This window comes from Mugil cephalus, chromosome 1, assembly GCF_022458985.1.
Source record: "Mugil cephalus isolate CIBA_MC_2020 chromosome 1, CIBA_Mcephalus_1.1, whole genome shotgun sequence".
Classification (NCBI taxonomy): domain Eukaryota; kingdom Metazoa; phylum Chordata; class Actinopteri; order Mugiliformes; family Mugilidae; genus Mugil; species Mugil cephalus.
The window spans coordinates 30,118,659-30,141,564 of record NC_061770.1 but is presented as its reverse complement, the minus strand read 5'-3'; the positions used below and the strand labels follow the sequence as shown (position 1 = coordinate 30,141,564).

Sequence of the window (22,906 nt, the reverse complement as noted above, 5' to 3'; positions counted from 1 at the left end):
GAGTCCAGTCTGTTGTATAAAAGGAGTGGATATAAGAAGTGACACATCCGCTCACTCCTCCATCAGCTTGAACGGTAGGCATCTGCTGTTTTAATCTCAAAAAACCTCCACTACAGCCACACTGTGAGTATGTCACCATGAGGAATGATTGATTCTGCTTCTTTAATGACATTCGTACATTTAAATGTACTTGATGATGGCATGAAACCATGGTCTTAAAGTACTGTAACATGTAGTGTTAGGGTTAGGGCAGCAAAAACAAGAACTACTCAAACAAAAACTTTATTACCTACATAAGATTTAAATAGCATCTGCACAGAGCTGTGACAAATCAAATAGTAAATAGAATAGAGAAAACTAAAATAGATTTGGAAACTGAATGAAATAACAGAAATGTATTTAATGTATTGTTTAAATGATAATTAAAATAGTAATTCCTGTTTGTGCTTCTATTTACCATAAAACATTAGGAGATCTGTTTCTTATTGACCTTTGCAGAGTTTATTCAAATTCATTTTGCCAATCTAAAGCCTACGTCAGGAGTTTACACTAACTTTCTGCTTCCCTTCTTCTTGTCAAGCCACCAAACACAAGAAGAACTATGCCAAAAGAGATGGCTCGACACATGACGATGTGCAAATTGCGTGAGTGTTTTGCAGCGATATTGCTTTGTGTTATGTTGGTCTTCTAAGATTTCCTTTTGGAATTTAAAAATTTAAGATTTTAGTTTGTTTTCTTGAGTAATTGTTCTGCACTTTCAAGTATATGATGTACAGTACGTGCAAAATCTCATTTCCTTGATCTTAACCTCTGTCTGCGGTTTGATGCCACAGGATAAAGTGTTGTTGTACTTCTGCTTTTTGTGGTTCATGAGTTTTTCATGAGTTCAACTTGATATTCACCACTACTTGAGGAAAGGGAAGTCTTTGCTGGAATTTACAAGTATATGATACAGATCACGTACTAACCACATAGTGTCCAGATTCTTTTCTTTTTCTCATACATTCTTACACTGGGATCATTATCAATGCATTGATTTACCCATTGATTTGTAACGCCTGACCATATCAGAGAGAAAAGAAGATTTCTGGTATTAAGGTAAATCACTCTGAAGTCTGAAGTAGTTCAACTTTCACAGACATTTATATTTACAGAATAAATTAAGATAATAAAAGTTGTACTTGCACCAAAAGCTGTTAGACAAAATAGAGAAAAAAACATCCAAAATATAAAAGATATTTATAATATAAGATATTTTATTTAGTACTTTAACCACGCAGATTGATTACATCCATCATTTAAAATAATCTATTAGTAGCATAGAAATCATCCTGCAACAAACTGCAGAAGCTACAACTACAACTACTCACATCTGGATATTATGTGGCTTCCAGGAAACCATACAATAACACTGTGTGGTCCATTGATAACAAACAAACAAAAACAAAACAAGACCTCTGCACCTAATTGGAAAGTCCTCCGACCAATCGCATCTGGTGCAGTAAGACTGCACAAGTACTGAGAAAATAACAATTATGATCTTTGGTATTAATACACGGTATAATACATTTATTGCATACAATAAATGTGAAGAACAAGACTTCATTTTCAGCTCATTAGGTTGGATTGATGTGTGCATGATGGATAGTTGACATCTTTAATCCCTTCACACTAATCTGACCATGTTCTCTAGTACAGATTAGTGATCAACAAGGATTGAGGATTGCTGAATGAAATCAAATGAGGGTTTCAGATGTTCACTGATTTTCTTGTAGCGCTTCCAGTTTCTGTCGGTGTGCTGCTGTTTTTTCTCTACCTCGCTGCGGCCAACGCTCGCAGCATGAAGGAACATCTGTCTGACTGCCTGCAAGACAAAGACTATGACCTGCTGCTGAAGACGGTGGAGGATGGCCTTCCACGCTTAAACTCGTCTCATCGTGTTGTCATTGTTGGTGCTGGCATGGCTGGACTGACGGCTGCTGCGTTGCTGCAAGACGCAGGACACACGGTACGTCAGTGGCTTTTCTCCTGGAGGCCAAGGGAAGACATGCTTCCTCTCTTTTATCCTCTCTATAGCTGTCATTAAATAAAAACACTGTGATTGGCTAGGACTGTGTCAATGGAAGACAGCCAAAACATCAAAACATAGTATCATCATCACCAACTAAATAACATAATGCCAGATTAGCAAGTTTCGTTTGCAAAATTAGGAAGTGTAGTGATGGAGGGTGGAGATTTGGAGGATTTAGTAAAAAACTATTTTACAAAACTACCTCTAGAGCAACAAGTTAAGTTAAAATCTGACGGCAGGCCAACGCTGAAACTAGAACTTGGTCCAGAGAGGAAGAAGAAAGAAACTCTTATTTTTCTGGCCAGTGGCCACTGAAGTTGCTTAAAATAGCAACATACAAGCTGAAACATACTCTTTTCTGTCCCCACCTCCTAAAAAGCATAGACTTTTGTTTTTGTCTCCTTAAAAAAACATCCCCACGCGACACTACAAAGTGTTGAATGTTGAAGTAGCTACAACAGATGAAAAAAAAAAGGTGGTAAGTAGGCTGAATATAAATAATGACGCTCATGAATATCATGAAAGAAAAAACTGAAAAACCAACAGACAACTTGTGTTGGTTCGCTTGAGACTGGTGCATGTAATAGTTTAATAGTAAGTCAATGAAGGTCATTATTAGTGAAACAAATGTTATCATCATTTGTTGTGTGCCAATACACAATGATGTTAAGACTTTTAAAGTTTTTGAAGTTTATGTGCCTAGACCATCAGACTCATTGCTTAAAATATTAGTTTGAACCTGCATGACTAAATATATTCCACACAGATCTATATACATAGTGCCAGGACCATTATTCTACGTATTTTAACTGTTTATACTGACTGTCCTTTACTCATGTCTAACCATCTGAACCAGGTAACCATAGTGGAGGCCAGCAGTCGTATCGGGGGACGTGTGGAGACCTACAGGGATGAAGAGAACGGCTGGTACGCTGAACTCGGAGCCATGAGGATCCCTGAATCTCACCAGTGAGTTAAAACTGTATCTTTAAATTGTTTTGCCTAAAACTAAAGTTTGGTTTGGTTTTGGCTCATTTATGTCACTTGAAGAAGCAAGGGTTGGGAGGCCTGATAACGGAGGTGGAATGTAGAAGGCCTATTAATAACTATGTTTTCATTAAACCATCTAGTCCATCTACTCAGATGTCTGTCTTCCTGTTGCTGTGATTTCAGTGAACGTAACAGCCAAGCCCACCTGACAAACTAACAAATACTTATTTATTTCAACATCAAGTTGTAACCCCAAACCTGTGTGTTTAATTTGCCATGAGAGCGTTGGGTTGGGGTAGTAGAAGAATTTTATTCAGTTAAATGCATTTTGTAATTTTGCTGTGTTCAGATATGACCAGGAACTGGCCAAATTTTTATTACTACCAATAGGCACATTTACTTTTTATTTACTTACAGATATGCCCGGATAATATGAGACCAATATCATTATTTACAGAATTTCATTTTATAAAAATATTTCTGCTACCTCAGGTTCTTTTCAACTACAGCTCTGTTATTGTGTTTTTATGCGTTTTTTGACATCCCTTTGCCATGTTATCAAACTTAAAAAATAAGATAATGCTTTATCCCACAGTGGATACAAAGTGCATATCTGTGTTGGTTTGAAATATGTCATTAGCGGCTGCTAACTTGGTCCCTAACATGTCTGCACCTCGCTATATTCCTTGATTTTTAATTCATTAAGTCATAGATTATTAACAGGAGTCCAAAGTTGAGACTGTAATCTAACATTGCTTGGAGTCTAATATCTACAGTAGCACCAAGCAGACAAACCAAACACTGACTCCAGAGAGGACATCTGGTGGTGACAAGGGGTGGTCATTTTGTGAGCAGTATGATCTTCAAAATGTCAAGAGCATGTTGAGGGTGGTCTATTCAATTGGTTTACACCCCTCTGTATTTTATTTTACTAGGTAATGCACATAACCCATACTTTCCTGAAAACCCAATTGCATACAACTGATTGATACTGCCCCCTTCTGGATTTATCCATGCTCTGCTCTGCAGTCAGTTAGGGTTAGGATTAGGGTTAAGGTTAGGGTTAGGGTTAGGCATTTCCAATACGGCAACTTTCATGGATTAACTTTCTGATTTTTTTTAATTGTTATTTTATTATTATTATTCATAATATGGGTTCTATATATATTTATATTGACTTTATTGTGACAATTTATAGTTAATTTATACATTGGGTCATTATGCCATTTTGTCAAAAATGTCATAAACATGATTTTGTTTCGGGTTTTGGTTCTAAAATAGAAATCGTAAGAGGCTCAGCAAAGTGCCATGAATGTCAAATTTATCAAATATGATAAAAAAAAAAAAAAACTAGAAGAACTTCCTACCTGTGATTCGATATGTCAGCCTTCACAATGTTAACCTTGAATGAAGGCACAGCAGCTGTTGGAACGAAGCATTAACATTCACGTGGCCTCATCTCTTAACAGGATCGTGCGCTGGTACGTCGACAAACTGGGGGTCAAACTGAATCCATTCATTATGTGTGATCTCAACACCTTTTATTTGGTTCGTGGTGGGAAGCCAAACAAGACGTACGCAGTGAAGGCGAATCCTGACATCTTGGGGTATAATGTGTGGAAAAGCGAGAAGGGGAAATCAGCTGATTACCTACTACAGAAAGCTTTGCAGAAGGTTTGTAGGAATGAAAGTTTGGAATTAGTCTCTTCCATTACTTTGACTTTAGAAGCCTTGGTTGACTTCCATTTTATAAGATTGGTAAAATAAAATGAGTCCCAAAGTGTAGGGATTTGAAGATGGAAAAACATCCAAGTTGAAACTGAACTGAATATGGCAGAATGACGAACCAGTGTATTTTTGATAAGATGCCTTTTATCTGTTTCTAAGGTGAAAGATGAAGTCAAAGCTCACAACTGCACAGCTGCCTTTAAGAAGTATGGCCACTATTCTGTGAAGGTAACATGATCTTATGAAACGTTTAAGACATTTTAAGGCTAAGGCTAAAGTTGAATTTGAGTGAACTCATTTGGCTTCACAGGAATATTTGAATATGGAGGGTGGTATAAGCCCTGGAGCAGTGAGGATGATCGGAGACTTGCTGAATGAGAACAGCCTCATGCACTTGGCCCTGACGGAGATGATCTACATCGAGAGCGACGTCAGCGACAAAACCAAGTAGATATATTGTAAAACTTTACATTCATTCCCAGACTACTTCTTAACCTTAAATAGGTTTTGTGATTGCATACACTTTGAAGACCAACACTTTATTCTATTTTGGGAAATAACTGGCTCCTAACTAGCTGTTCTACTTTACATTAGAATCTTTGCTTAGACTTAAAGTAAGTTGGGACGTAAGTTTAAACTGGATGGGACAAAAAGCATTAAATGAGCAATGGATGGGATGCAAGTAGATGTTGCTGAACACAAGCGGCTGATTACAAAAATAATACAAACAAGACATTTATGCCTGATGTGTCTTCTTTTCTTTTTTTCTTTTAAGGTACTATGAAATAACTGGTGGGTCGGACCTCCTTCCCAAAGCTTTCCTCAACATCCTTGATGTCCCTATACTCCTCAACTCCAAGGTCAAATCCATCATCCACACAGATGACGGTGTAACTGTGTGGTATCAGACAGCTCCAGATGCCCCCTTAACAGGAATTGCAGCTGATGCCGTCCTGGTAACAACCACGGCCAAAGCAGCCCTCTTCATTGAGTTTGCGCCGCCTCTCTCCATCAGAAAGATGGAGGCCATGCGGGCCGTGCACTATGAGAGTTCCACTAAAATCCTTCTCACCTTCAGCGAGAAGTTCTGGGAGAAAGACGGCATTAAAGGAGGAAAAAGCATCACAGACCGGCCCTCTCGTTTCATCTACTACCCCAGCCACAGTTTCCCGACTAATGACACCATTGGCGTCCTCCTGGCTTCCTACACCTGGTCTGATGACTCCCTCCTCTTCCAAGGTGCGAGTGATGAAGACTTGAAGGAGCTGGTTCTGAGAGATTTGGCCCTGATTCATGGTGAGCAGGTGAAGACCCTCTGCACGGGGGTGGTAGTGAAGAGGTGGACTATTGATCCCTACAGTTTGGGCGCCTTCGCTCTGTTCACCCCCTACCAGCACTTAGAGTACGCCAAGGAGCTCTTCAGACATGAAGGCAGGGTGTTCTTTGCTGGCGAACATACTGCCTTCCCTCACGCCTGGATCGAGACTTCTATGAAGTCTGCAATCAGGGCCGCTGCCAACATCAGCAGGATGGCGCACAAAGAGTTCAGAGCTCAACACCATGATGAACTCTAATGTCCTCACTCACATTTTATGTTCTACTAGTTGCACTGATCATGTTACGTGATACGACAATAACAACATGGACGTCTACTACAAGACAGATGAGGAGTCCAGTTGGTCATTGCAAGAAACTAGCAGCGGTTCGCTGAGTCTGTGGAAATATTCATGTATTCAGGTCAATAACATAAATTTCACTGTTTCAAAGCTTAGTGACGTCATCAGAGACTCGTGCAACCCCTACTGTGCACCACCACCGCTTCAGAGACAGATGTATTATTTCCTGTCTTTCCAGTAGCTGCCCAATCACCTGTGGTCCTGTAGTTCAGGGGGGTGTTCCTCAAAAAATACACATAATGTGAGATGAACCTTTGTCGACCTCAGCTGGTGACTTGTAGGCATCACTGTGACATTAAATGCAGCTTTGTTGTTTTACTACACGATTAAACTGCTGTTCATTTCATCACTTGACTCCTCTGTGTCGTTTGTGGCATCTGGATCTTCCTTGGGCGCTCACTGAAATACTTTCCAAATCTGGAGTGTCACTCTAGAACATAAGTAGACAATTATACTTTTGTAATTTCTTTCAAAATGTTCTAATTTTCATGAAGAAAATCAAGATTAGTGAATTTCCCATATCTGGTTACTTGTTCTTAAGTGGTAAACAAATGTATACATGTATTTAGAGCATTAGAACATAAAAGCTGATTCTAATGCTATCACATTAGACAACATTAGGACAGTCCTTCTTCATGGTTTCTAATCAACCAGTTGTGCTCAGAGTTCATGCAGAGGCGGACCTTGTAGACCACATTAGTCCCTGATTAGACCTGAGAATGTTTCCTTGATCTTCTCTGATTGGCTCAATGAAAACCACATGACAATAAACCTCCCTGAGAGGAACAGAGACGCAATTTAATATGTGATAAAGTTACCAAATATGGTTCCTGGACACATGAAGGGTTAAAGGGTCAAAAGCATTACCAGTGAGTGTCACTGGTGTTTGTTGCTTTACTGGTCTGTGGTTTATGTACCAGATTTCTGTAAACGAACAACATGTTTGATAAGGAGCAACAACACTGATCAGGAGTATGATTGAGTAGGTCTCCCTTGTGGTAACTCATCAGAGAATGGACAGTGGTCTTCTGGGGGTGTCCTGTGGTGTCTGGTAACAGCAAGGTGTTAGAAGGGGCGTTTGAGTGGAGGGGTCTCTGCGGATCATCCCTCAAATACTAGGTCAACACCTTTTACTGTTCTTCATGTTTGTTTTAGTTATTCCTATACCATTTGTGTGTTTGTGCCAGACTGCATCCTGCTAGTTTCTGCCAGTTTTGGAGTTTTGAGTGAAACCGTATAAGTCAATTTAGCTCAACGATCATGACAGACAGATTTTTTAGTGACTGAAACTGCACCTTTTTGATGCGGTTTTGCAATGGATGGATCTTTATTTGTTTGTTTGTTTCTTCATATTTCTTTATTGAATTTTTGCAGACAGTAGCTACAGAAAAAATCCTCAGATTATTGGATGGACCTTTAAGGAGAACTTCTTGAAACTACGCCCAGGAAAACATCCACACCAAAAAATGCCGTTCCCAATGGTTTCTCAGCAGAACATTAAATTGTTAATTGTCAATGTTAGTCAATGTTATTTACTTCTCCTGTCAGTGGTTTTAATGTCGTGGCTGACCAGTGTATATCTTATCTGGTCTGGGTACACATGGGCTCCTCCTGGAAGAACTCAAAGTGTTGCTAAGCAGAGAGGCATCTTGCAAGAAAGTAGATGAATGGATGATTGATGAGTGTCAAGACAAGATAGGATTTTATTTCAGCACATAGAAATTATCTTTGTCTTCTTCTACTGGCTTCGTAGAGGTATTTGTGGACACACTTAAGATTTGACATCATGCTAGGTTCATTAGTTCATATTAGAAACTGATTCATGAAACTGGGAGAACATAATTGTAGACATGCTTGAGTTAAACACAGTCTTTTAGGAAAGTCAGAGGAGATGCACAACTTCAATCTAACCTTCTGTGACACAACTTCCTAATCTAGTGCTTGTACTCTTCACTCATGGCAACAGAATAGTTTTCCTGTTCTGTAAAGAAACAGCAGTGGTAAAGCCAAACTGTTAGGGAGGGAGAACCAGTTTCCAGACAGCAGCACTATACAGCCATCACTGGGACTCAGTAGACGTGACTTTTCCAGAGAAATTGTGATTACCACCCCCAGGAAAAAGAACAACAGAAATACCAGTATGGCCGTGATGGTGTGGAAAGCCTTCTTCCTGGACTGATCGATGCGCTTCCTGCCGTTGGCCCCTTCTCCCGGCCCTGGACGAATCAAAACGCAGAGAACGGAAAAGCTGCAGAAAGAGGTAAGAAGTAAGGCGCAGACCAAGTAGGAAAGAAGAGGACCGTGAGGGATATTGGGCATGTAGAGAGCCGTTACACCAATCCATACACAGCACACCAGCCAAGCACAGCCAACGCAGATGTTTCTGACCCTGAACCCCCCTGACTGTCTCAGCCTCAGGTAGATGATTGGGTGGATAACAGCCAGGTAGCGCTCCACACAGGTCAAGGTGTTTAGGAAGACCTCTCCAGGGAAAGAAATATAGGACACGTAAATCCCAACATACACCAACCCGTGGAGACCCCTGTAGGAGCCACAAAAGTACAAGATGGCGCCCAGGACGGAGATCAGCTCCATGACGGCCGCATGGTACGTGAAAACGTCTGAGTGGCTCGCTGTTACAGAGGAGTGCCGGTGGTAACCCAGGTAGAGGATGAAGATGGAGAGCGGGAGGAAGGAGAAGGACTTGATTAAGAGTAGGGTGTTGTTGATGAAAACCCCGATTACGGAGTCAAAGCAGTGGTAGACTGGAACGACGACGGAGGATGAGGAGTTGACCGCCATGTTGGTCTTTTATGGAAATAGAAAAGAAAAACGGCAAGAGAATGAAATATCACAGAGAGTATTTCAGTAGGTTTACCATTTAGCTCCTCAGACATATTTCAGTCATTTTAAAACCAGAAACAAAAGCTGGAAAAAAAAAACAACAACATATCTTTAACTCCTTCAAATTTGTTCAACTAATGTGATTTAAAAAACAAACAAGCAAACAAAAGACAATAAAAGTGCAACAAATAAAAAACAAAATAGTGGGAAAATTGTTCACTCACTTATGTGCTTTCTTGAAATGAAAGGTCATAGACATCAGGAGTGAAAAGGCCAGGGCACAAAACAAAGGGGAAGAAACTGAGCCACTGGACTTCACAAATTTTCATTTGGAACTGACTTATTTCAGGTGTACTTTCCCATCCACAAAAGCCTCATGTTGCAGGGGCAAGTAATTTGTAATTTTCTTGCAGTTATTAAAAAAATGCATCATAACAAAAACCATCAATCAGGATTTGGACATTTGGGTTTAGGTACATTTCATGTCCTCAGTTGATCATATCTAAGGAAAAGAAGGTGAATATATGTTATATGTTAACCAACACCAACCTTTTAAATATGTCAACCAACTCCAACCTTGGAGCAGAGCTTTTTTCCAAACTTCTTTCTTCTGCTGCTCCAAACTCACAACTAACTTGACTAGAACCCAAACAGGTACAACAGCATCCAGGTCCGGCTGCAGGCTCAGTTGCTTATGAGTATCTCTAATTTTGATCTTGCTCATTTCACTATCATAGTTTGAAATGGGATACTGCAGTAAGCTTGGTCTCAGAGATCTTTTGCTGGATGAGTCAGTCATGCACTAAATCACTTTAACAGGATTCAAATGACCCCTACATGAAAACTGGTGCTTATTCAAATTCATTCAATTCATATCAAGCCAACAGGAGATTTCCATGCATGTCCACCTCAGGCGCCTGATAATGGCCATGAAAACAAAGTGGCTGTCTGTACATAAAGCTGTCATTGTTTTAGTGAGCACAACCACAGCCAGGTGTGACTTTGAGCCAAACTCCATTAGTTAAATGAGTCACTAAAGGCGTAACCACACCAGAAAACACTTCAAGAGTCAGAGTTCAATCAACACTGACTTTTAAATGTGTAAAGCAAACTTCAACAGCATCTGTGTTGCATGTCAAATCATGCCACCAAGTCATTAATGTACTTTACAGGCTGATTTTAATGAAATTCAATCAACAAAATCAGTTTATGAAAATGTTTTTGAGTTGTTTTGTTAATTCATTTGTATGCAGGAAATTAGCCAATATATGAACACAATCATATGACAAATACACACTTATGCTGTACATGTGGGTTCTGACTATTTAAAAAAAGTGTTTGTACAATTTAATGTCTCAAAATAATCACAGGTGAAAATAGAAAATGTAGCTTCACGTTAGATGGGTTGTCCAACACGAAACGTCGATGATTATTTGCTGATTCCAACAAGTTTTTTAAGGAAAGCAAACTGAGCCTGGGATCGATCCCTGTGGCACACCAAGAATTAAAACAATCACTACTGCTACTAATACCACATTTTATTTGTTGGTGCCTTTCTAAGCACAGTGATACCTTACAAAACAACAGCAAAGCAGAAACTGTGGTAAGAATAAAAAATTAATAAAATTAAATAACATTTAAGTAATTGAATGAAATAAAGGAAAAACTTATTTAAACTGAGTAACTGAAACCCATGAATGTAAGGTTAAAAGAGAAAATACATGGTGGTCTTTTTGTGAATGAATGAAATAAGTTATATTACATGTACGGAAAAGAATGTGTTTTAACATATTAACCAAAACAACATATTGAAATAAAAGTAAAAAGAGTAAAATTGTTATAAAGAGATTTCAGAGACAAGAAGAACAAGATGTTTTGACATTACAGCTATGTGGTTATGGCAGACCTAAACTATATGTGGGGAACCATCATTTACTGTTTGGACCTGGAACAATTCCGAGTTGTGTTTACAGCCAGGTAGTTTTCCCACTCTGTGAAAAAACATCAGAGGCAACACCAGACTGCTGGGCAGATTCAACCAGAATGCTGTTATCTTCAACAAACAATGGTCTTTGTAGCTCGCTGTTGGCGTGATCACCAAATTGCAAACCAGACTCCCTCCGAACCTCAACAACAGCACTCCCTCTATGATTAAGACAGTCTGGAAAGCCTTCCACTTGGATCGGTCGACCCTTGCCTGGTCTCTGCTTGCCTCAGCTGGTCGAGGGCGAATCAGAACATAGAGAATAGAAGAACTGCAGAATGTTGCGGCAATTAAATATGTAACCATTTGGAAGGCATTTGGTATAAGGCTGTATCCAGGGTAGCTCATGGTCCGAATCACATACAGTATCCTAGAAACGCAATGCACCCAAATACACACAGCATTGATATACTTGGTCCAGACCTCCATCCTCAACTTTATGTATGTGATGGGGTGAACAACGGCCATGTAGCATTCCACACAGATCAGAATAGGAAAGAGCATTGTTCCATTCCAAGGGAACGTCGTAATGATTATCCCCACCGTTTTAATATTGGGACGAAGGATGGCATCGCACACAACACATATGCAACACCCTAACCCTCCAATTAGCTCCATGGCAGCCAGGTTGTAGGTGTAGAAGTCAGAGGGACTCATGGTGGTGGACGAGGAGCGCTGTTGTTTCCATCTCTGGAATCCCAGCACAAGGACGCAGACAGAGAGCGGGAGGACGATGGCGATGTTGATGACGTTCAAGGAAATGAATATGTCCTCAATAACGTCGAGTTGAAAGCACTCAAAGAAGGAGAACTGAGGAATATGGGTATCATTGGTGGAGGAAGAGGAGTTGACTGACATGTTTAGGCAAAGAAGCCTGGAGAAGGGGAGGAAAGTTAGTTTTACAGAGACAGAAATTGAACAAGAAATACGAAACTATTGATATTAACAGCCAGGTTGTGGTTTGTCACACTAGCAGCTCTGCATGGTAGAACTCTCCAAAGTTTGTGTGCGTATTAATAATCGATTGTACAATCACAATCTACACATTTATTTGTACAAATACAACCCACTCAACTCTAAACCTCTGATTCGTGGACACCCCACTCTATTTCCTGAGCCTTCAGAGTTTTTATGATGTGAAATATTCCAATAAAATCCCAACTGGAATACAGTCACAGACTCACAACAGCAATTTGCAAACAGCACATATATAATTCAGAAGCATAACTGTGATTACTTTGCTGACTGATCCGAGTTTGATAGATGTCAATCTATTAGAACAGATTGACAGACTACTTTTCATTATGACATGCCTTCAGTTCAGTGGCAGACATCCGCATCTATGGACAACTTAAGACTGTCATCTTTCTTAAAGGGATGGTGCTATTTTTCTACAGGCGCATCTTAGAAAAATAAAAACAAAAATGCATAGAGTTCTTTAGAAACAATTAACATGACTTAGAGCAGGGTATATATTATATGTAGGTAGATCACTTTGACCTGGTCATTGTAAAAGTAGCTTGGAGACAAGGACTCACTGACTTTTATCTCACAGTATGAACAAATGATTAACTGTCTTAAAAAAAAAATGCACAATTATAATATTTCATAATTTCACATAGTGGTGAATATATCATAGTTTTCCATCAAGATTCAACCTGTCTTGTGTGTATGGGGTTACAGTCCTAATTTTCCTTGGACAGGGCCATAAGATTAGCACACGGCACTTTTCACTACCAAATTAGTTGTTTTATTAGCATGTTTAGCCGACATACATTAAACAAGAACAAAATTAATTCTTATCTCACCAGAAGAGTTGGTTTCTTTTTTTTTCTTGTCCTTCAGAGTCACTGACTCCTGGTTTCACAGGTCTCCACATTACTGGGTCCTGTGTATTTGTATATGTCGTTTAAGGGCAGGACTGTGTTTTGCCTATTTCATTATAATTATTTTTTTTATTTTTACATAGAAACACCAATAATGGTCACGACTTTCCTGTGTGGTTCTTGCAGCAAATTAATCAACCATTAGTCAAATGAATCTTCCACCTCAGCTGTGAGAGAACAATAAATGATTTGGGTTCATTGGTACTGGGATGGACTCCAGAACCCCCAGTGGCTACAGGAAATGAATGAATGAATAAATAATTTATGGTCACATATTTTTTGTGACTGCAGGGTAATGTTGATGCACACTGAGTGACCATTGCAGACTAGCTAGTGGACAATAAAGTGCTTATTGACTTTATTGACCTACAAGGTGATTTGCTTGGTCACAGTAGCTCAGTTGCACATAGACATAAGAATAAACAATTAAAAAATATTAGTAAAAAGAAAAAGGCAAAATTACGCATATGCACAAAAGCAGCAGTTTATATAAAAAAGTTTTTGCTGACAGTCTAAAAAGTTGAGACAGACAATTGTGAAGTGCTTCCATGCTTCGTCGTTATGTTTGATGTGATTCAAATGAACCTGTAAACTAAAACTGCTGCTTATTCAAATCAGAACACCTGTGTGTGTGTGTGTGTGTGTGTTGTCTCATCTAATAAGAACTGAGAAAACACACTGGTGACATTTAAAGGGCTTTGAAATTATCTTGACTGAGAGCGGCATTCACAGCCGCAGAGCTGAAAAGGTCTGTCGCTAAGACATGTTTAAAGACAGCATGCGTTAAGACTCTCATATTCTATAGTAATTTATAGTTGTCATTGTGTGTTATTGTGGTTTTATTCTGCAATGAGCGCACGGTGAACCTTGTGTTCCTGAAAAATGGAATAATGCAAAAACGAACATTTGCATGCTGAATACAACACAAAATTATTTATTTGTTTTGCAGTACGCAAAAAATAAATAAATAAACTCACAGTCTTTCCACATGTCGCGCACCATCAACACACAAGCGTCGGTGACCAGTTAGCAACAGCAGGCGAGGTCGGTCAGTCACATAACACTGCTGATAAGGTGAGTGCGGTTTAAAAAGTAAGTGTTTGTGATGCTTCAGTGTCTTTTAATGTTTCTTGTGTCTTGAAGGATGGCCTTCATGTTTTAAAAGTGCAAGTCAGGGACAATGAGATATATCTTAATACTGGACAAGGTGACACTTAACGGGAATTTACTATCTTCTGGATAAAAATGACTCAAAACATCAGTGGATACTCACACAAGTCCTGAAACGAAGAGAACCTAACAAAATCAAATGGGACCATTGAACATGTGCATGTATTTGTTTCACAAAATGTATCATTTGTGGATATCTGTTCAGAAGAAGCAAAAATATGTGTGCTGTGAGCTCCTTGTAACTAAATGTTCCTGGTCAGTGTCTACAGCAGCTTGTAGGAATTTGATCCCATTCCTCAGAACAGAACCACTTCCCATCAACTGATGCTACAACATTTATATTGGATTAAGGTCAGGACTTTGATTTGTTCCTCAACATTCATCTGGTTCTTCTGGAGAACCACTGGTGTTCTTGGGCTCCTTGTCTTCCTCCATGACCCAGTTTCTCTTCACATTCAGCTCATGGACTCATGTCCTGACATTTTCTTTTAGAGTTCACTGGTAGAATTCACAGTTCATTGGTCCATCAATGATGAGCAGATGCAGCAGAACAGGCCCAAACCAGGACATTAGCACCCCCATGTTTCATGGAGGGATGAGGTTGTGATGCTGGAATGCAGTGTTGGTTCATCTCCAAACATGACGATGCCCAAACATTTAAACCAAGCTATTCTACTCTGGTTTCATCTGGCCACTAAACATTGTCCCAAATGTTCTTTGTGGACAGAGAGCAGTGTCTTTGGTTGTTGAGTGGATTCATCAACATTAACATCAGCCAATGTGAGAGAGGCCTTTAGCTGCTTAAAAGTTCCCCTGGGTTCCTCTGGTTCCTCTCCCACTATGATGGAGTGATGTTTGTTGGTGGACCACGCCCTTTTCTGAGCTCCCCAGATCAGAGCTCCTTTGTCCGTTGTCATCATACACTTCAACACTTAAACATAAACATGTGTTGTGAAGTTGACGCTGAGACAAATCCCTGATTTATTTCAGCTAAACAAGGAACTGAGTCTCATCATATTTATGCAAACACTTCTGAACAGAAGTACTCTAGTTTGACCTGGAGTTTAACTTGGAATCCAGAGGTGCTCTTCACAGATATGTAATATTGGTTCATTTGTCTGAAAAAGTAAAGACACAGGTTTAATATGTCAGTTTCATGTGTCAGGACTTTTGGGAAAATTGTCACACCGCGGTGTGGTCATGTCTTATTTTGGTGTGTTTGTCTCGTCATTTCCTGCCTTATTTTGGAAAGTAACTGTAGTGGCACTCCGTTCACTCTTCTTTGTTTACTTTACCACTTCTGGAGTCAGTCGAAAAAACATTCTTTTCCATGCGAGCGACGAGACATGACAACACTCAAATTACTTTACACACATGAACACACACATGAATTGTGTATTTTACTCTAAACCTTAGATTAATTATAATGAAATCATATCATTCATTTTTTAACTGTTTTTAACTTAACTTATTATTATTTAATTGACCCTTATTGGCCCTTACAGTAACTCTCCTCTCGTTTCAGGTCACTTGCCCTTCCTCATGTGTCACCAGTCTGATTGTCTTCCCTGATTCCTGATTGTGTCCACCTGGTGCTCCCTTCCATCAATGTGTTTAAATAGTCTGCGTCTCCCATGTCTTGTGACAGTGTGTTCGTCATTTTTGTCTGTTCTACCCATGCCTGTGATCCATGCCACAGTGTCTCTTGCCTTGCTGCCTTCTGTTTACCTTGGAAGAGTGATTTTTCTTTGTAACTTCCTAGCTTAGTTCTAGTGATTAGGTTTTCTGTTTCGAGATGGCTGTTTTTGTTTCCTCCTTCTGGAGTGATTTTGTGTTTAGTATTTCTTTGTTTTTCCTCCTGTTATTTTAGAGTGATTCTTTGTTTTCCTAGTTTTCCTTACCAGGTTTTGCTTCCTCCCTTTTGGAGCGCCTTTTGTTTGTTAGGGTTTAATTTTTTCCCCTCCCGTTAGGTCAGGTTAGTCTGTTCGTTAGTGTAGTTAGTATTGTGAGTTTCCTCCCTTTTGGAGCACCTTTTGTTTGTAAGATTTCATAGCTGTGAGTATCTTTGTTCTTTCCTCCTCTGGAGTGATTTTACTTCGATAAGATTTCATAGCCACATCAGGAGTTTGTTTCATAGCACTTTTATTTACACTCTGTTCGAGTATCCTAACCCTGTTGATTCTTTGAAATAAAGTCACCTTAACTGCCACTCCTCTGCATCTGAGTCCTGCTTTGAGCCCGGCCTGACGAAAATTCGCTGATGTTTTGAGCTTCAGATGATTCTGATTTTATTAGATCTGAAAAAAATGGCAGTGAGAAAACACTGGTTTGTCCTGAGAAGAGGGAAGGCCACAAGCTCACTGCTGCCACCATCTGCTCAGTTTTCAGAAGACATCTCTCTGACAAAACGTATTTGTTTTTGTTGTAAATGAGTGAATAATGATTAATCTCTTGTTCTCCTCCCTAGTCCACCTGTCTCCTACTTCCATATGATAAATATGTCCGTCCATTTCTCCTTCAACTCCTCTGTCACCTTCTCAGATATACTCGGCTACTGTTTAGAATCCAGACTTAGCATTTTCAGCTTCACAGCCTTCTCTGTGACCAACATCTTCATTGTCCCTGTCTTCATCCTTGTCCTCTACACGGGCTGCCAGCGATGGAGGAGACAACGCTCTGGATCCTCAGCAGCTGTGACAAGCCACTCGGACGTCTACACCTTTAATGTGATCGCCCTGGAACTGGTCAGCCTCGTGGGATGCTTTTGTTTTTGTTATGGCGCCTTAATGAAAAATCATAGTGTAACCCGGGTGGCGATACAAAGTTTCTCCTTCACCTCACCTGGTCAGACTCTGTTTCATGTCCTCACCTGCGTTGAGCGCTACCTGGCTGTTGTGCATCCCGTCACCTACCTGGGTCTGAAGCAGGCTGGGGGGCTCAGGCTCAGAAACATCAGCGTTGGGTGTGTTTGGCTGCTTTGTTTCACATCACCAGGTCTGACCACATTGGTCGACAACTCATCGAATGATCATTGTGCCAATCGTGCTTGTCGTGTTCTTCATTAATTGTTGTCTCCCTCTGCAGCGTCTCGGTTCTCTGTATTCCTTCTTGTCTGGCCCAGTGGGGAGTGGAGGGAACAGGGAAAACGTGACCAAACAAAGCAGAGGGCCTATCCAGACCATCACAGTCATAACTGGGAGTGCTGTGGCTCAGGTTGGTGTGGAACACTGATTGGTGGCTCAGATACGATGCAGCTCCAGACAGACACCACATGTGTGGTGTTGTCGACTGCAAGCCGGGGTCACAGTGCCCAACAGTTTGGTTTTACCTCTACTGTTTCCTGCACAGAGCAGAAAACTAGCGTCGTGCAAACTCATCACTGACTCAGACCAGGATCTGAATAGAGCATCATAAGGTGGCAATTAAACACCAGACAACATTTTTTATAACATTTAATGTGAATATTGTATGAAAACCTTTAACAGAACTATACGACATTTATCATCGTTTATTTCTATGTCTTTTGTTAATTTTAAATTGTCAAAAAAATCTACAATATCTTCGTTGCTATAATATAATATTGAAATGATGGAATAAAAATGCACATTTAAAGAAATAATCACAAGTTATCTATGGTTTTTTATTAAATTATTTAACATGTTTCACTGTGACATTTTGTGAAATGGGTAACCTTTTATAGGGCCACCTCTGAAATATTTTGGAAGTTTTAAGTTCAGCCTGGAGTGTTATTGTAGGAGTCAGAAAACTGTTCTACTTCCCTGTGAATTTTTTCTAAGTTTTTAAAATTTCAAGAGAAATCAAAGTAGTGGATGTACTATAATCTGGTACTTGGCCTAACAAATGTAATCGTGTATTCAGAGCATTAGAACATCAGAGGCGGTTCAACAACTAGTCAACATTATCAAATACTCTTGTAGACAACATTGGGACAATCTCTTCTTCATGGTTCCTAATAAAATCAAATTATGCTCATAGTTCATGCAAGGTGGAACCTTGTAAGACCGGGGTGTCAAACATACGGCCCAGGGGCCAAACCCGGTCTGCCAGAGGTCCAATCTGTCCCGTGGGATGAATTTTGCAAAATATTTGCTGAAGATTTTTTGATAAATTAAGAAATTGCATCTTGCACATCTAATGAAATTTAACGATTTTCATTACATTATCTGTACTTTTTTGCACCAAAACAACGGGAAAACATTTGGAGTTGTCGTTTATATACATTTACAAGTTAATAAGCTGTTGTGTTACTGATCCTGCGGCCGCCCTATGTGGTCAAATTTGGCGTATTTGGCCCCTGGACTAAAATGAGTTTGACACCCTGTTGTATGCCTGCTATTGAATTGGTATGATTGGCCCTTTCTTGGTCTTCTCCCGGCCCCTTTAATTTGTGTTCTCTCTTGGTTTTTGAAACCTCAGTTTTATACTGTGTTTTGTCCCTGGGCCTGCTGTAACTTTAACTTGTTATGTTTTTAGTAAAGTCATTTTATTGCCTCTCCTGCTAACAGTTTTCCCAGATGGTGAGGTTTGTTTCTCGGCACCTGTAAGATAACCAAAATCACTTTGTTTTGATTCTCTAACTTTTTGTTTAGCACCCAAACACTATTGGCTGATAATTCAACTGTCCTCTTTTTTGTGATTTTGTAACTTTTTATATTGCACAATAAATATATATTATATTCGGTCCATCATTTATCTTTCAAGGTGATCCACCAAAACTGCTCTAGATGAAGGGAATGGAGGATGGGAGAAAAAAAGAAGGAAAAAAAGTGTAATAGGGGATAGAGTGACTGTAGAGACTGAAGAGTCTCTATTCGTTGGGATGGATGGAGTAAAATCAGGGTGAGGACCAGGAGAATTAGTTATATATACAACTTCATCATGGTGCGTGAACACCTGGTCTTTGTATACAGGTTATTTGAATTCTGTCAACCAATCACAGCCGGATACAACACGAGTCCTATCTCGCAGCCGAGCCGAATGGAACCGTAACATGGCCGAAGATATAGTCGACGTCATCGGAAGCGCCGGATAGAGCCGATCTACTGCCCGAGCACCGTGTTTTGTCTGCGCGCTGGAAGCCGGTTGTGTGGTGTCTCCGTTGTCCTCAGCTAAATCCTTTCAGCTGTTGAAAAACAATGTACTTCACTGATAGTTTGAGAGAGTTGATCATCCAAAGACAACAGCTGCAAGCCGAGGAAATAGTCGGACTCTTTGAAAACTGTCGTCCAGTACGAGAAAACATCGATCGACAGCGCGACTGCGGGAAATCACCCGGAAACCCGAGATAAAGTTACACAAATAGGTGAGTAAATTCATGTTTTACAAGCCATTTGTACGAGGGAGAGAAAAACGGCCATCCCAACGATAATCGACCAATATCCAAACTCTTTTGTCAGGCAAATATCCTGAATCGGTGATGAATGGTCAGCTATATAATTATTCCCAAATATTCTGTTCTGAACACCTCACCAATCTGATTTAGACCATGAACAGTACAACTCTCCGCTGGGCACCATTGATTGTGAATGATATTCTTAGCGTTATGGACAAAATGAAACACTGTGCTTGCGCTGGTGACATCCTTACATTTACAGTTTGTATAAAAGTTATTGTACTCTGGGCATGGCGGTCGTCTTGATGCAGAGGAATGTTGTCTTGTATTTTTTCTGCTGAAGCGCTGTTCACATCCAGGTGAAATTTTATCGGCTCGTTCAATGTGTACAGGAATGCCGTGTCAACTTGGGTTTTTTGCTTTGTCGTTGATGTATCTGCCTGCCGCATTCAGTTTTTGTCACTCGAAACGGCCTGACAGACTGCATCATTGTAGAAGCGCCAGCTCAAAAACAGCAAAGTGTCTTCTCCCATTAAGGCATCAGTTGTCCATGGAGATAGATAAAGATTTTTTCTGAATCTGTAGACCAATCTCTGAAGGGCAGAGATTTTTTTTTTTCATTTCTTTTCAATCAGACAAATCAAATGCATGGTACGCGATCGTATATATAATATACAGCTTGTATAGTGACATCCGACACTTTTTATTTAAACGTTCATGGCACCGCATTTGTGAGACGTGATATTCCACGAGCTGCTCGGCATCGAGGAGAAGAGGAGATACGGCATCAGATATCAAGCAAGCGAGTGGCAGGACACAGTGATTTTAATAATTTTTTTGGTGTGATTTAATACACATCAGCAAGCCTGTGAAATGGCGGATGTACCGTCCATTCTTCAGGCCATCAACAAACTGAAAGGGGTTAATTAATAAAAATACACCTGCTCGCCCATTGTTTACCTAGTAATGTAGTGTATTTAAAAGTGCAATTGATGTCGATGCGATGACGTATGAGAGGGAGGAAAAAACAGGCCCTTAGCTCTTCACAGCGAGATCAGAACTTGTGTCTAAGCATATGGAAATGCATCCAAAGGCGGGTCGACTCGGGAATTTTTGAAATGGATATGACACTACTCAACTTGCAGTCAGAGAAACCTGCACTTCTTGTACTGCTCTTTCAAAATGTATCTATCAAACTCGTTATTAATGCAACAAAAAAAGTTTCATATGCCTTTTTTTCTAGGGCAAGTTGGTCATTCTCATTTGGAACAAGGGGGAAGTTTGAGCCCCATCTGCACAGTTGCCTTCTTACAAAAAGCCTGCCAAGTTAGCAATTTTTAAATTGATTCGAACTAACCCAGAATAGCATTATACTTCATATCATATTAAAAATCACTAACACCAAATAAACCAACGTTCAACAAGAAAATAAAACTGCAGTTGTGTCATCACTTCATCAAAAAGTAAAATTAAAGAAAATTATGAAACACTGTATTTAGCAGTAAAACAACACAAAACAACAAAGCAAATCCATTTGTCAGGTCAGGTGATTAAGTGAATTTCCTGTATTAGTAGCTGTGCATAGATCCTGTTTCCGACTGAACCTATTTTAAAACTGTGAGGTAAGCTTGACACTGCCCACCTCAAATCAAACACGATGTTGTACCTGGTATCTGGGATTTTGTTTTCAGCAAGGCAACAGCTGAGAAGCTGATTCTCACAGAGATAAGATCTGACTAATTTCAGAAATAGGGAAGGTAGATTTATATTCGGGCTATGCTCAGTCTCCTGTGTAGAACGCATTTAAACATTATCACAGTATTACTTGAACTTTACCTAGAATTATATGCCAAAGACATATCCTTAACTAGCCTCTGGATGGGCAGTATGGTCCACTGTAAAACTGAGAATAAAAATATTCAAAATGCTAACTTCTTCATTCTCCATTCCTATATAGATGATCAAACATGGCTTTCACATGATCATGAGCTGGTTGTAGATTAAACCAAGTAATTTTTTCATAGTTTCTAGTTCTAGTCAGAGAGATGTGTTGCTGTTCTAATTTATTTACGTTTATCTCGACCAGTGTTACATGGCGCCAGCAGGCCCGTTATCTATATGTTACATATCTATATACTGTGGGTACCTGATGTGGATTAACACTCCTAAGACAAGTCTTAAATTCTTTGTTTGTTGCTTGGAACGTGCTTGTTTTGATGCTTTGTTTATGGGCTCAGAAATCTGCAAAGAAAACAATACAATCTGTGGACTGTCCGAGAAACTTGATCAGGGCGAAATCGAGTTTCTATTTTTGTTCAAAACTGAACAAAAATAAACTCACACATCATATGAAATAATATTTATATTCCTGTCATATCTCACACAACACTCTAACCGTGGCAGCCATGTTTCCCACGAGCCTTCACACTCTGTTGAGGGTAATCTTGTCTCATTCTTCTTGAATTACTACTTTTAATTTCGTTTGGGCTGTGAAACAACCCCCTTATGACAATCCCTACCACACCACAGATTTTCAATGGGGCCTATGTCCAAGGGATTGACCTGGCGTACTCTAAACCTGGATCCTGTGGTCCCTGCAGTCAAGTTTTACTGGCCTAGATCTGTGGCAAGGCATACCGCTTTCACATTGGAAATGCCCAGGTCACACAAGGCATTTTCAGACTTCGGTCGAACTCGCCCATCGCATTGCCATAAGTCCCGGGTCCGACCTCCCCGCTGTGAGACCTTCGTACCTGTTTTTTCCTCCCTCATACGTCACGTGTACATTGCAGAACATTGCAGTTTGTTGATGACCTGAAGAATTGACCGTCAAACCCCCTGCACCTTCAAAAGGCTGCTGATGTTAGAATAAATCACTGTGTCTTTGCACAAGCCTGATAACTGCCGCCAATCTCCTCTTTACTCCTCGGATGCAGAGCACTGCCATGATCGTTAAAGTGTGAGATTATTGCTATACAAACTAGTAATATAAACACAATCACGCAGATCCACGTTCACCTTGCGCTTCCATTAAAAGATCTTGAACAACCTAGTTATTGTTTGATAAAAAAATTATCAAAAATCTCTGCCCTTCATAAAGACCCGGGTCAACGGGGCATTCCTGTTCACAGCGAGCCGCGTCGACCTGAGCCAAATGCCGGTCGGCCCTGACAAGACCGCATCGACCTGGTGTTCGCATCGAAC

The 22,906-nt window shown here is 40.0% G+C and overlaps 1 protein-coding gene across 1 annotated transcript; it reads left to right on the top strand.

Moving 5' to 3' along the window:
• Positions 1 to 57: 57 nt before the first annotated feature.
• Positions 58 to 6,811, top strand: LOC125009163 (L-amino-acid oxidase-like). The gene is made up of 8 exons (XM_047586869.1): positions 58 to 123; positions 581 to 644; positions 1,776 to 2,008; positions 2,928 to 3,040; positions 4,531 to 4,735; positions 4,949 to 5,017; positions 5,100 to 5,236; positions 5,565 to 6,811. Exons 2-8 carry the CDS (start codon positions 602 to 604, stop codon positions 6,361 to 6,363), a joined length of 1,599 nt encoding a protein of 532 aa, XP_047442825.1. The 5' UTR covers positions 58 to 123; positions 581 to 601; the 3' UTR covers positions 6,364 to 6,811.
• The last annotated feature ends 16,095 nt before the right edge of the window (positions 6,812 to 22,906 follow it).

What these genes read in the sequence shown, in the direction of transcription:
- LOC125009163 (XM_047586869.1), top strand. Translation starts at nt 602, where the DNA reads ATGCCAAAAGAGATGGCTCGACACATGACGATGTGCAAATTGC. An exon ending in CATGACGATGTGCAAATTGC is followed by an intron (nt 645 to 1,775) that starts GTGAGTGTTTTG and finishes ATTTTCTTGTAG; the next exon opens with CGCTTCCAGTTTCTGTCGGT. An exon ending in TGCAAGACGCAGGACACACG is followed by an intron (nt 2,009 to 2,927) that starts GTACGTCAGTGG and finishes CATCTGAACCAG; the next exon opens with GTAACCATAGTGGAGGCCAG.